We start from the raw sequence: 14,040 nt of genomic DNA, 5'->3' as shown, positions 1-14,040 counted from the left end.
GAGGGCATGAATCCTTGTGGTTTATTATGAGTACAAAGTATATGGGCAATAAGAGAGATTAGGGCAAAATGTAATTGTAATGAGAGAGAGAGAGAGAGAGAGAGAGAGAGAGAGAGAGAGAGAGAGAGAGAGGGAGGGAAGGAGGGAGGGAGGGAGGGAGGGAGGGAGACCAACGTAAAAAGTCATTGGAAATACAATAATTGTTGATGAAAAAGCCAATGAATTAACTTTTGGCCAAGAAATGTTTTTCAAAAAGCACTTAAAAAATCACACTTTTCGAATTTCAGGTCCACCACTAAGAAAGTAGCCACTAGGGAAGTGGTGCTAACAAAAGACAAAACAAGAGCAATGGACACTATATTGTGGCTCATTCACAATGGGGTCAATTAGTGAGACCATAGATAGTGGGTTGTAAAGATCCATGTTTAAAAACATTAACAAAGGGAGAGGTGGGGGGCAATCAATGAGAGAGATTGTATAAGAAACAAGCGAGTACAAGTACTTGGAAGCACTGCCCATAGAGGGACGAGTTGATTTGGGAAAGGGGGAGGGAAGAGAGAGAGAGAGAGAGAGAGAGAGAGAGAGGAGTAAACGTGGCCTACCAAATGGAGCATGATGAACATGCCTTGTACTCCCACTCGCCTGCATGCCTTGTAATGTCAATCACATTTGGAACTTGTTTCCTCGCTCCTTTGAAGCCTACCCTTAAAATGACTAGAGGGACACTTTTTAAGAAAAGTGTAAGGAGAGCACTGCCTGGAGGGCAGTGCTAACAAATTGTATTCCATTTTTGGCTTGCCCTGAGGAGGGCAGGCTTTAGTAAAGGCTACTTCCCTTCAGAAATGAAAATGACGTGGATGTTTTATGATTGCTATTTTTGTCCCCATCTTTTTCTCCCCCTTCTCTCTCTCTCTCTCTCTCTCTCTCTCTCTCTCTCTTCTTCTTCTTCTTCTCTCTCAGCTTCCAGGCAGGCCTTTTGAATTTATCAAACTTATTAGAAAATTCAAGGCCCGTGGAGAATGAGTTGGACATGTATCCAACCAATAAAGTGGAAGATGGTGTGGACAACTAAACAACCTATGATGTGGACTATATAAAAAATAATGAAAGTATTTCTAAGTCTTGTCTCATGCTTATTGTTGAGGGAGATTTATTTGTGGACACCGATCTAATCTATGAAGTGGAAGATGGTGTGGACACCTAGCCAACCTATGATGTGTAAAATATTAAAAAATTTAAAGCGATTAACATGACAAGTATAGTTAAGAGCACCACCAATATAGTAAATATGCTTAGGGTAAGATTAAACATGAGGAGGTGAATCGACAAGTATGCACGGATGCCCCACACACAGATGTCTTCCTATTGGCAGGTGCACTCTTTGTCAACATGAATAACACGTGTGCTTAGTTGGCCAAGACTATGGGCGCTCTCTGAATGACCAGACACTAAGTGATGGTCACGTGTACGTGCGCCCTTGTAGCCCATGTTTGGGCACTTGGTGTGTAAGAGGCCGTCCCCATACCCATGCTAGACTGTTGGTCTGGGGTTTAGGGGAGACTCCCCGTAGCCTCAAGAATTGCATCCTCCCAATCTGCATTATGCTCCACTGAGGAGGGTTTGGGGGGTGGGGGAGGGTACCCACCACCCCTCTATCAGACGATGCAAGGCATCATGAAGGAGGGCTACTAACAGAAAATTGGGTTTTTCACCCAGTTCGCTACAATTGAATGCTCCTTGCAGGAATTACGTTATAGAGGCCTGCTACTCTCCTAGAGGTTCACATGGATTATTTCGGAAGCTTTCCATGGGGACATTGTAGGCCTTGAGAGGCCACCTCTTGCGAAGAGGCCCACCATCATCGCTAGCCGGTGTATGGGCAGCTTAGACGGTGAGGGCCTGAGCGGCTCCGGGCGTTCAATTATGCACTCTCTAGGCCTATGCCCCACCTGACCCAAAAAAAAACCAGCAGGAGTGACTGATCGTTTCTTGCACGCAAAGTTCATTACTTCTTCTTCTTCTTGATCATCTGGTTGTTGTTGCAAAGGTGCGTCTGCTCACCTTCCACCTCGCATTTCTTCTGCCATGACGGAGGTCTTCCTCCATGTCTACGATGTTGCCAACACCCCCTCTGTCAAGACCAATAGCGCCATCCTCCAACTCAACAGGGTCTTCAAGGACGGCATTGGCCTTGGTGGTATCTTCCACAGCGCTATTGAGGTGAGTGCCTCTCTCGCCTTTGTCTTCGTCCCTTCTCCCCTCGTGGCAGGGTAGATTGTGAGCTTCTCAGTTGAGCGCTTCGAAGCCTCAGCCGCTGACGGAATTGAAGACGCCCTGTGTCATTTACCACACTACGATCACATAACACTGCTGCTTGATAGTTGTGGCCGCACCCGGGTAGCGCTTGCATCGGGCGAGAAAGTTTGCCGACTGGCCGGAAACACGCCGCACATGAGTAAAAAGCGTGGTTGGGTCTAGTTTGTCAATGTAGGCATTTTCTGCTCTGTACAATCTCGTAAGGCATTTTCTGCTCCCTATGCTACGAGTGGCGGAGTATCTCAGGTTTATTTCGGACAAAACGAATCTCTGTAGGCACCACTTCTTCTTTCCTTTTAGCTGATCTGCAGCAATTTGAATTTTAATACAGGTCTACGGCAAGGAGGAGTGGTCGTTTGGCTACTGTGAGATAGGAAGCGGCGTCTTCAGCTGTCCCAGAACACAGAACCCTATGTATATTTTCAGAGAAAGCGTATCGCTGGGTTGTACGTCGCTTCTGCCTTCTAAAGTGAAAGAGATCCTGAACGAACTTAGCGGAGAATGGCCTGGCCATGCTTATGAGCTTCTCTCCAAAAATTGCAATCATTTTTGTGATGACTTTTGTGAAAGGCTCGAGGTTCAAAAGCTTCCTGGTATGTGGCATGGTTTGCCAGTAATTATGTTCGAGCGTATAATCTTTAGAAACCAAATCCGGTATGCTTTTAAGTGACGCAAGTTAGTATCCGCCGTGTTTGAAATTGCTTATCTATTGCTATTGCTCCACGGCAAAGAATCGGAATGGAACTGGATTTATGCCTCGATCGGTGAGTATTGTGAAAAATGGCTTACATATCGTGGTATTGGCACGATAGGGATGCAAATGTATACCACAAATTGCCATATTCTTTCCTTTGGTTTTTGACAAATTCACACACTATCACTATAAATTTTGTCCCAAACTTACACAAGCATTGGGGCTCCCACGAGGCACCACGGATAGAGAGCTTTTTTCCCGTGATTATCCTCACCTCCTTGCCCCTTAGAAGGGGGCATGCAATTTTGTCCAGCGTTTTTCAGCTTCAGCAAAATGCCACTGGCACGCAACTAGCCTGTGGCCATCTGACTGGCTGAAAAGCTCAGTTGGCTGCCAAACAGGGCTAGCAGCCAGCAAAAACAGGGTCACCAGCAGTACGGCAGTCATGCAGACTGCCACGAGGATCAAGACTGGAGAACAAGCTGCAGCAGAGCAATAGCAGCCAATTCATCAAGTCTGCCACACGGACAATCGATAATTTCATGTCAGCACAGTCCAGGTCAGCAGGTTCACAGCAGACGGTTCCAAGTAGACGATTGGCTTGCAACTGACCTCAGTTGGCTGGTTGAGTCGGGTCAGTTTGGAGGGGGCAGCAGACTTTAAAGGTTATCCCTTGGCTTATTCTATCAATTCCCTCAGTAACGTTCAGCAAATAACCCCCATTGTACTTAGGATAGGGAGGAGCACTGTGCCCCTATACACTCCCTCTTCACAATCGAGAGTGACTAGTTGAAACCTAATCCACATCACATCACACCACACCACACCACAAACTCGTCACCCGGAATGAAACGCAGCTGCTAGAGTCAATTCGCACTTTGTAAAATGTAAATACGCCTGGAACCGGCCGGAAACTTCAATCGCAGCAAGAAGGATGAATCGCAGCACTGTGGAGCAAATCACAGATAGGGGTAGTCCTTGTCTGGAAGCTGAAAACTCCAGACAGTGCCTTATAAACTCAACGATGAAGGTGGTGGGTGAATCGCTGTAGAGAGAGAAGATGGGAGAGGGAGGGAGAAAACAAGAACATAGCACGATGTTGTCCCCCCCCCCCCGCGGTCGCCTTCCCTCCCTCTCAGGTCTTGATTGCAATAGAAAACTCTTTGAATAAGGCGGCTCACATGGGAGCAGAGGCTGGGTACAATTCTCTATACAACTGGGGGCCTAGAGGCCCTTATTTTATAGACTAGGCCAGCCAACTAGAAAGCACGTGCTTTCTAAACGCTGGGCCTGCTTTTCTTGCCTAGAATAGGCGCTTTTCTCTAAAAAGTCAAGCTCTCCCCAAAATTTTGGGCTTTCCCCAAAAGCAAGCCTTTTCTCCATAGAGTGGGGCGCCTTTAATGCTTTTAGCTTGAGTGGACCCTTCATTAATTGGCACCACTTGTCTTGTGTTTTTCCCCTTAAAAAGTGGAGGGATTTAGCATCTCCAAAGTCCTGCACAAACAATATTCAACATTTTAACCCATTAGAGGTTAGCCAAATGCATGCATTCTAGTTTTTGGACTAATCGTAGTCCCTTACAATGTTATTTAACCAATGCAAAGCAAATGAAAATAATTTTGTTCTAGGTAACCGAGGTCAACTTTCTTTGACCGAAGCCAATCTTAGATTTCTCTTTATTTCTTGGGAGAAGTTACAAACTTGTGACACTGATGTAGGGCGAGCGTCACTTTATCTTAAAAAGCTATGAGCAGCCCATGCCTCTTTGTTCCTGGCCTTGTTGCGTGGAAGTGCAAAGATCCTGGCTGGACCTGGGTAAAAATAGTGTCAGGAAGCCCTTCTTCTGTTGACCATCTTCCTCATATTGTTGCCTGGGTGTGAACCATATTTCCTCATGAGCTTTCAGTGCCCCAAACTTCTACTTCAAAAAGGAACCCGTTATAGAAATTCCGTCTTTCGATGCTTATTCGGGGTGAAGTGTTCGCTTTTTAGCTCTCCGACATGGCATCCTTGGATCTTTAAAGCCCCAATTATAGTCCATCTTTGTCTCGAGAAAATTTGCAAATGGTAAGGCTGCAAGATCTTAGGGCTGCTTTGGAGAATACTATAGGTTGTGATATTGAGTAATGCTTCCAAATCTTGAGAGTACATATTATTGCAAGACATGCCTTCTCATATGCTTGATGATTTAGTCTGGCATCGTATGACTGTCAGGTACTCTAGAAGAAACATATTAGAAACGCTTTTAATAAGAGTTTCCAAGTGCAAATTACAATGTTAACACATGTATATTATCTGATTCATAACATCACGGTTTTATATTTATCAAGAAGAAGACTATAGAAGTTGATAGCTTCAAGGGCTGCGCTTCAAATGATGAGATATGAGACACAGGAGACAGTACAGGAGAGGTGATTTGTGATGCACAGCATGAAAAACAATCATGAGTCAGAGGATGAGCCTCCCAAGGCTGCCACATAAGGACATTGATGATTGGGGAGAGATCTGCAACATACATGCGATCATGAGGACTGCCACGCTGGCAGAGTTGAGAGGCTGCCACATAGGCAGCAAGACGCTCGAGCTACATAAAGGCAGCATGCATTGGCTGCATGCGTGCAGCGCATTGATTTGGCTGGCACATGAGCAATAACCGACGTGGGCTGTGTGCCCCATCAAAGGGGGAAAATCCATGGCGACATGGGGACTTATATAGGCCCAGAAAACGGGCCAAAAAGGACCAATCAGGGGCTGAAAGCCGCCGGCGGGTTGGGCTACATAAAGGCCAGATCGGCGAGGGCAGGTTGGCCAGGATGGGCCAAGGAGGTGGTTGGCAGAGGGCTGGTTAGGCCCTGACTGTGGAGTCAGTCCAGTACACAGGTTGGCCAGCCTAAAGGCTAAACGGCCTGAGGGAAAGAGGACAGCAGCCCTCGTGTATGAAGGGCCATCAGGGCCTTTGTAATGCTGGCACATACTTCAAGATGGTGTCAGAGCCAGCATGATATTGCAAATAGGAAAACAGAGGATTGCAGTAAAAAATAGTAACAACAAAATGTCCAATGTAGAGGCAAAGAAGGATTCATTCCCATCATCTCATGTACACGACTGCATCAATGGTTTGTCTCATGTACATAACGGCATCAATGGTTTGCTATCTTCGAATAGACAGCAAACTCCAAGTTGGCAAAGGAACATTTACTCTAGGATGAGGGAACTCCCAAGAATGTCATTCATGAAAAAGGAAGCCAAGACCTTTAAATGAAGCCTAGAATCCCTATTTAGAACTTGCCCCATCAGGGACCCATGTTTATAGTATGAAGGTTAATAAGCCCTTTAAGAGATTATTAACTACTACTTGCTTTATAAATAACAATCCTCATAACTGAAGCTAGATTAAACTGTGTAAATTGGATCACCCTCGAGGAATTGAGTCAATCAAGTCCATATGTTGGACCTTTGTTCAAGGAAAGACTCAGGAACCCATGAGTTATTGCAAGTACATAACCTTTTCCACTTTACCAAATGCTCAGTCACCTTTTCTGAAGTCTCTGCTTCTTTACACTAGAATTGCTCAAGCCGGTGATATCCTTCCTCATGCATTGTTTACACTGGAGTGCCCTGTGTGCCCTAGATGTTGCAATTATTGGGCTCCACACCTGTGAGCCCCCAAATGAGGGGGACATGGGGGAGGTGTACCAGCAGCATGTAAGGTTGCAGGGCATAGGGCTACCAGATGTGCTGAACGGGGAGGGGTTCATCAGACGGTCTGCCACGTGGGCAGCGAACAGGTTGCCACATGGGCAGCGTGGACAGTTCGTAAAGCTGACTGTAAGGCGCTGTACAGGCTGGCAAACAGGCTTGTTGCTGGGTCTGGTTTAGGGCCTGGCAGAGACGGGAACGAGGCCCAGGTGAAGGGCTAGAAGAGGCTATGGTCAGAGCCTTGAACAGGTAGCAGAGCCTGCAGCAGCGGGCCAGTAGAGAAAGGGGCAGATGCGTGGCAGTCTGCGCCGGCTGGTCGACCAGCAGGAGAAGGCAGCCCAATATGTGCCTACCACATGGCAGTAGACTGAAGTGCAGTTGTATCGGTCGAGCAGTCAGTGGGGCCAGTCAGAGTCTGCCTCGTGGCAGACTGGTCGGCTGTTACAGATTGGGTTGGCCCAGTCTGTAGATCTGGTTGGCCAGATCAGCAGGGCTCTGTTGGCGGCCTTGTAATTCATTCAGCGAGCCTTACAATCGGCTGCAGACAGGAGCAGCAGGGAGGCCAGTATCAGGGTACAGATGTAGATAGAGATAGATACAGACACAAATCTTGAACAATGCAGAGCAGAGTAGAACAGCAACAGATGTATAATAGATTGCTCAAATGGAGAACAAAACCTGGTACAAAAGGTGTGCTCATTGTGCCACCATCTAGCTGATAGGGTACTGCCTAGATGTGGGCCCTTGGCAACTTCAGAGCTGTCTTCTGCCTCCTCCTGGCACATTCAATCCTCTGTCGGTTTGTGTGCTCCAAGGGAGCTTCAGTGGGCAGCTTAGATGCCACTCCATCAGACCTCCTTCCTGCTCTGCAATGCAGCCAATGGAAGAGGCACGGTATATGTGCTGATCCTAGACCTCCCCGCCTCCCTGCTGCTCCTGTCTGCAGCCAATGTCCGAGGTACAAAGGTTTGCTTTTAGCGTTGTGTGATTCCTGGGCTACGTTTCTTGACATTCTTCCACTGCGGGAGTGTTGGGCTACAGCAAGCAACCTCCGTCTCTGTTTTCTAACACTAGATCACTACCTCACAGGTGCTTTCCAAAGAGGCTGTTGGTCTGCATGCTGTGGACTTGGGGCCTTTAATAGGCTGAACCCCTCCCAAAACTGCCTGACCAGTTTGGGTTCTGCCAACCAGCCTAGCCTTTCATATATAGACCTGACTAAGGTCGAGGATAAATGCAGTCAGTTAGTGAGCTTCTCTGATGCATAGTCATTTTAAGAATCCATGAATGCAAGTTATCTTATGGGGCTATTTGCCTACTGCTGAGTCTTAGTGCAAGGGCGATTGAATTTCTGATGTATCAATGCCACTGTATTTATTCATATTTGCAATGTTTGCTGCTCTTTTTAAAAAAAATGGACAGCTTGGGTGAACCGTTTTGCCAATGTCGGGGAGACTGCAGTTGAAGTAGCAGAAACAACTTTAAAACGGGTATGGACAGGCTGATGCTGCTTAAATGCTTGTATTCACAATGGGACACTTCATTTCCCTAACTGAACGAATTTACTTGATTTTGCAGCTCAGGCAAGCGAAGACCGAGGTCGTCTCTGCAAGTAAGGTTGCATACCGTGTTCTGTTTGGTGGTGCTTCTACTTCTGCTGTAAGTCCTGACCCTGGGCTGCTAGAGAACTCTGCTTCAAGTGGAAATGGGGGGATCCCATTCCGACTATCGTCTCTTAAAACGTCTGCAAATTTCTTCTCAAGGTACCGTCTAAACATTCGGAATCAGTGTACAAGTGAAAGGGCAGATGCAGAAAACCCTGCTATTGAAGATGCTGAACGTGTTTCATATTCATCATGATGTAAGAACTCAGACATGTCGAGAACCCAAAATCGTGATAGTGTGGAGGTTGAATGTGTACATTATTCCAGCAGAGGAGCGAGCAAGATCTCTGCATTAGATGCCTAGAACATTTTATCGGAAAGGAATGCAATAGATGATACACTGGATTTCTTTGTTCTTTTCGTTTTTATGTAAATCTATACAAGAAACTAGATGCAGTGCATTGCTTGTGGCGTAAACTTTAAAGGGTAGATGGAAGTTGCATCTGTGAGCTTCAACTATGCATGCTTGGCATCCTGCTAATATAAGTGGCAATTTGCAGTGGTATCTTTTCGGCTTCCAATGGTACAATTAGCAAATGAAACATGTTCCAAGGATTAAAATACAGGATAGTGTACTATCTTAGAAAATGACGTTTTGTAGTTAATTTATAATTGCCTCTCAGCCAGTTCTTGGGAGAAGGAATACAGTAAGCTGGCACCCTCATTTTACCTGAATGGTAGGGAAACTCTCTCTCTCTCTCTCTCTCTCTCTCTCTCTCTCTCTCTCTCTCGTGAAGGTAGAGCTTCCAGCTTTAAGGAGATCATAGCCAGTCATTCGTGGACGAATCAGGCACAGCTTCTCAAACATCAAGCTCCATTGTACTCAACATGAAAATTTATCTTGGCATGCTGTAAGCAGGGATGTTAAGTCATTAGGCCTTGCTTCATTGCAATCCTAGGCCTTGAATGTGTGACGAATTGCCACTTAACTAGACGATGGTATTAGCTTTGTAGAGAATCTTAATGTCTTTTATTGCTAATGTATCTTAGGAGGAGCATGTTTGATCTAGCACTTTGGATGTAAATCCAATTTGCACCGTGCCATTTGTCTATGGGTGAGATATGGATACTGCAAATTTTTTGAGGATGTCGGGAAGGCTGCCAAGAGAAAACATAGGATGAATGTGAAATGTACAATTTAATAATTCCATTGTATTTGTGTAATTTTCATTGTGGAGAAAGCCAGAGGTATTATAAGGTTATGTAATGTCTAGTGGTATTTCGAGAATCAAAGTTGACAATGGGCATGCTTTTAAAGTACATTAAGAAGGAATCTCTTGGTTCTTCTCCTAAAGCACTCAATTTGGAAGAATGGCCTTGTATTGTGGAAACAATTATACCTTGCAAGGATTAAATGCCAATTTGAGAGGTTAAGATGTCTGGAAGGCTGCTAAGAGAAAACATAAGATGAATGTGAAATGTACAATTCCATAATTCACTTGTATTTGCAGATTTTTCATTGTGGAGGAAGCTAGAGGTATTACAAGGTCATGTAATGTCTAGAGGTATTCAAGGTCATATCGAGAATTAGAGTTGACCATGGCCATGCTTTTAAAGTACATTAAGAAGGAGTCTCTTGGGTTTGCTTCTAAAGCACTTGAATTGGAAGAATGGCCTTGTAATGTGGAAAGAATTATGCCAACTTGAGAGGTAAGGTGATGATTGGAAGACGAGGTATTGTCTTCAAAGCATGGAGGAATGTGGCCTCTCCCACCTAATCCATCCCTAGTTCTTTTGAATGCTAGCATATGGTGAACGCCAGCACATGGTTGATGGGTATAGAATAGAAATACATTTGAGTGTGGATGAGACCACCTTTTTCCATTTCCATCCTATTTTCTCACATGCACTAAGACCCTTAGTTTAGATCATGCCATGTTACTAGTTATGTTAGTAACTCCTAAGGTTACGTTAGGCAAATTGCATGTGATGTCTTAATGCAAATTTAAAGTTGCGTTTCATCTTAATGTACACTTGCTTGAAACCATCTCAAACATAGCTAGAAATGTCTATAGTTTGGCCATCCAACGTCAAGGGCTAGGTTTATGCACTATTGTCAAGGCTAGGTGACGAGAAGAGCAAGGGAATCCAACCACGAGGCACGCAGAGTTGAAAGTTGGGTAGGTATGATGTTGACTTCTCAATGGGTGAGGGAGATAGTTTGAGAGGAAGGGATTGCATAGGAGAGAATGACGAGGATGTTAATTAAGCTTGTGGCGATAGATTTGATATAAAGAAGGTGGCAGTCTAAAAATAATCGTGGAAGGAGACTTTGTGATGACGAAGAAACTTCAAAGAACTTGGAGGCTAGTAGCACCTCCAAGACAGAGGGCCTGGAGCCATAGGGAGCTTGTGGAAGCCCCTTAAGAGGCTAGTAAGGTAAAGGCATTGAAAAAGTAAGCAAAGCTACTCACAAAGGCTTGTGGGACTACACAAACTCGATGCTTTACCATTGACCACTAGTAATTGTAATGGACAAAGCCTCATGAGAAGCCTATGCTGTTTACATGTCATGTGATTGGAGGTGCAAGGAAAGGGGTTCCCGAAACATCACTGGGGCCAAATATATGACACATGGCAAGAGGTGCTATGTGACATGTCAACACGAAATTCCTCTTGTTTAACTCCCCATCCATATCCCAAAGTTTTCTTGGGGTTAGATCTTAATGGAGGATGATGAGTAGGTCAGAAATAAGCAATTGCAAGTCATGATGCTATCACACAAGGGAGGAGATGTAACTCCTCATACTATCATATTAGTTGAGCTTGCAAAGAGAACCCTACCCAAATTTTGCATTCCAAATAATTAGGTATCTTGCCTGAGTTGGGGAGTATTCCAAGATGAGCTATGTGGTCTGCAACTCACTAATACACCCATCCCTTGAAAACTTTGTCCAGAATGTACAACCCATAACGTCAATGCTTATGACTTTTTTGATAATGGATCTCCTATGGCACTCACTTTCCATATGCATACACAAAGCCAGAGTTATGAAACTATAACATCCAACTATCCTCCACTTTTCCTTTAAATCATGATCGAGCACTTTGTATAAGCAAATGATCCAAGATTAAATTCATGGCATATTTAAAAATGTGACACCTAAGACACTTCACAATCACTTGAAATGACAAAGTTGTAACTTTTGATTAATCCAACTCTCGAAAGTGTACACATGACAACCATAGTAAACATCACAAGCAAATCAATAAAATCCTTGGCAATTGAACTAGATAAGACAGATACGTAGCTTTCAATCTCTTTAGTTGAAGGTGACTAAATCACTCGGGCTAAAATATACAAGAGTTTGGCTTGTGCATCAAGCCTATCTTATCAATTAATATTCCCCAAGCTCAAGCATTCATAAAAATACAAAGTATGTGAGAGAAGTCAGCTCAGTTCACTTGATCCTCAAATCCTACGGTCAGCCACACACTTCACAATATACATTAATGGAAAACTCCTCTTCAAGATGGTCTCTTATAACTCCTTGACCATTAGTGGATTAGATAAGCTTTCTAGATCGTCAAATCGGTCTCTCACTTCTTAGACCATTAGTTGGTCTCTCACATATATGATCATGGATTAGATAAGCTTTCTACGGCATTTTACAAGTCTTGAGAGAAGCAAGAGTCTTTGTATAAGATAGCCCAAACTTAAAACAAACCTTTAAAGGAGCTTGCAATAAAGGAGCTTGCAATTATCCTAAAAACAAAAGATTGCTCATCAAGCTACCTCATCCCTTTTGAACACTCACCAACAAGTGGCAACCGACCTTTTGAAAGGCCTCCCATATGACCGAGACCATCATAGATTCCCAATGACTTTTTTTGCAAACCCTTCATATTCCCAAAAAAAACTAGGACAAGAACCCAAGTGTTACAAGCAAATGGCCCCTTTTCCACATGAATCATAAAATTTGTTTTGCAAACTAATGTCTTAAGGAGGTGGGGAGAAGGATACAACTTATCATTTTGTGCTTTCCAAGCTGTACAAAAGAGACTCTGATTCTCATTCCCAGGGTCTTGAGGCCATGTTCCAGAATGCAAGAAAAAGTTGCCATGATCCAAAAAAGGGAGAAAAGCGGCTACTCCCATCCTAAATTGATCCTAGATTGCTTGGCCTAGGATGGAGTATTGATGATAAATAGATTCCTATCCTAGACCCAAGCAATTCCCATCCATGTGCTAAGGCCAAAGACAACATGTCTCACAAACCAAACACATATATTAAGCAGCAAAATAACCAAATCCATGCGAAAGCATTAAACACAACACACATGTAAACATCACACTACTTCAAACAACAAATATGGCCAAGCACATGACATAATGCTAGCTATAAAGCCTTAATGACATACACTTGACCAAAAAAATACACATAACCAACATAATACACCGAGGAACATGACAATAATAGGAGTGAGGGGATTAACAAAGCAATTTTATTATAGACTGCCCATATATTAGTTGCAACACAACTAATATAAGTGTTAATAGCAGGAGTGATGGTATTAGTGTAACATATTATTATAGGCATAGCCATGCCCGTTTAATAGTTGCAACATGACATCATCATGGCCACCCATGTGTGTGGCCATATAATGTCACTCCACCCTTTAATAGATGTAACATAAAAGCTAGTATGTATGTGAAGTAAAGGTGGACTTGCAACTTTGGATTAACTAATGGTATGTAACACTTGCATGCTTCTTTTAATGATGGACACATAATTTTCCATGCTAGTACATGCTTCTTTGGATGATGAACATGTGCAACCTTGGATTATCTAATGATGTGTAAAAATTGATCAAAGTGATCAATTGGATCAAAGAGTGAATCCAATGGCACACAAGTTGCAACTCTTCTCCCATGATTCAATCTCCTTCTTCATCGAAGGGTCATGATCCATGCCCATCATAGCCATTGGATGCTTCTCTTCCCCTCCCATCACAGATGCCTGCCCTGACTTGACATAGCCAATCTAAACCTCAATAAGAGGCATGTGTGGTGGCTAGTGCTCTCAGGTGGTAGCTGTTACTCGATTGTCACCTAGAATAGGGAGCACACCAAAGTAGGATTGCAAACATGCCCATCATTTTTCACCCTTTAATCATTGCATGCTTTAAAAGATCCTACATGATGCCTGTCATGAGGAGGGACTATTTACCATGCCAAAATTTATGAATTAACAAGAAAATAGAAACCATGTACAAAAGAGTCAAAGGAAAATTAGGAAAGGGAGAAGAAAAGAGATGAAGCAGTATAGTGCAGGGTCTAACTTATCCCTCTAGATCATAGCTCTTGCTTCCCATCTAGAGTATTTATAATTGTGTATTCAGAGAAACAAAGAGCCGATAATGGTATATCAAAAGCCATCCCTTGTTCATAATTAGAGGGATTACTCAACATAGCTTCAAGGTTTAATATGTCCTCATCAAAGTTAATGAAATAAATTATCCTATGGCTTAATATTCATTATTTTTACAATATTTTCCCATGGCCTCTATCAACCATTCAATACTTTGCTCAATCCATGTTATCTTACAATTTCCATTCCTCGTTATGCAACTCATCATCTGTACTCAAGCTGCCAATTGTGTTAGTCATTAATAATCGATTGATGATACATCACACCAACTTATCCCAACATAGTTATGCTTGTAA

General features: G+C 43.6%; 1 protein-coding gene across 1 annotated transcript; it reads left to right on the top strand.

Annotated features, from left to right (window-relative positions):
* The first annotated feature begins 1,991 nt into the window (after positions 1 to 1,991).
* On the top strand, positions 1,992 to 8,729 carry LOC147900702 (uncharacterized). The gene is made up of 4 exons (XM_087375470.1): positions 1,992 to 2,220; positions 2,648 to 2,909; positions 8,132 to 8,199; positions 8,288 to 8,729. Exons 1-4 carry the CDS (start codon positions 2,086 to 2,088, stop codon positions 8,567 to 8,569), a joined length of 747 nt encoding a protein of 248 aa, XP_087231596.1. The 5' UTR covers positions 1,992 to 2,085; the 3' UTR covers positions 8,570 to 8,729.
* Positions 8,730 to 14,040: the final 5,311 nt, after the last annotated feature.

Source organism: Dipteris shenzhenensis, chromosome 6 (genome assembly GCF_047967505.1).
Source record: "Dipteris shenzhenensis isolate YYH24624 ecotype China chromosome 6, Dip_SZ_1.0, whole genome shotgun sequence".
Classification (NCBI taxonomy): Eukaryota; Viridiplantae; Streptophyta; class Polypodiopsida; order Gleicheniales; family Dipteridaceae; genus Dipteris; species Dipteris shenzhenensis.
Note: the sequence above shows the minus strand (reverse complement) of the source record. Positions and strands in the feature narration are given on the sequence as shown.

Coding starts and splice junctions, on each gene's coding strand:
- LOC147900702 (XM_087375470.1), top strand. CDS start 2,086: ATGACGGAGGTCTTCCTCCATGTCTACGATGTTGCCAACACCCCCTCT. Junction 2,910..8,131: donor CGAGGTTCAAAAGCTTCCTG/GTATGTGGCATG, acceptor AAAAATGGACAG/CTTGGGTGAACCGTTTTGCC. Junction 8,200..8,287: donor CAGAAACAACTTTAAAACGG/GTATGGACAGGC, acceptor TTGATTTTGCAG/CTCAGGCAAGCGAAGACCGA.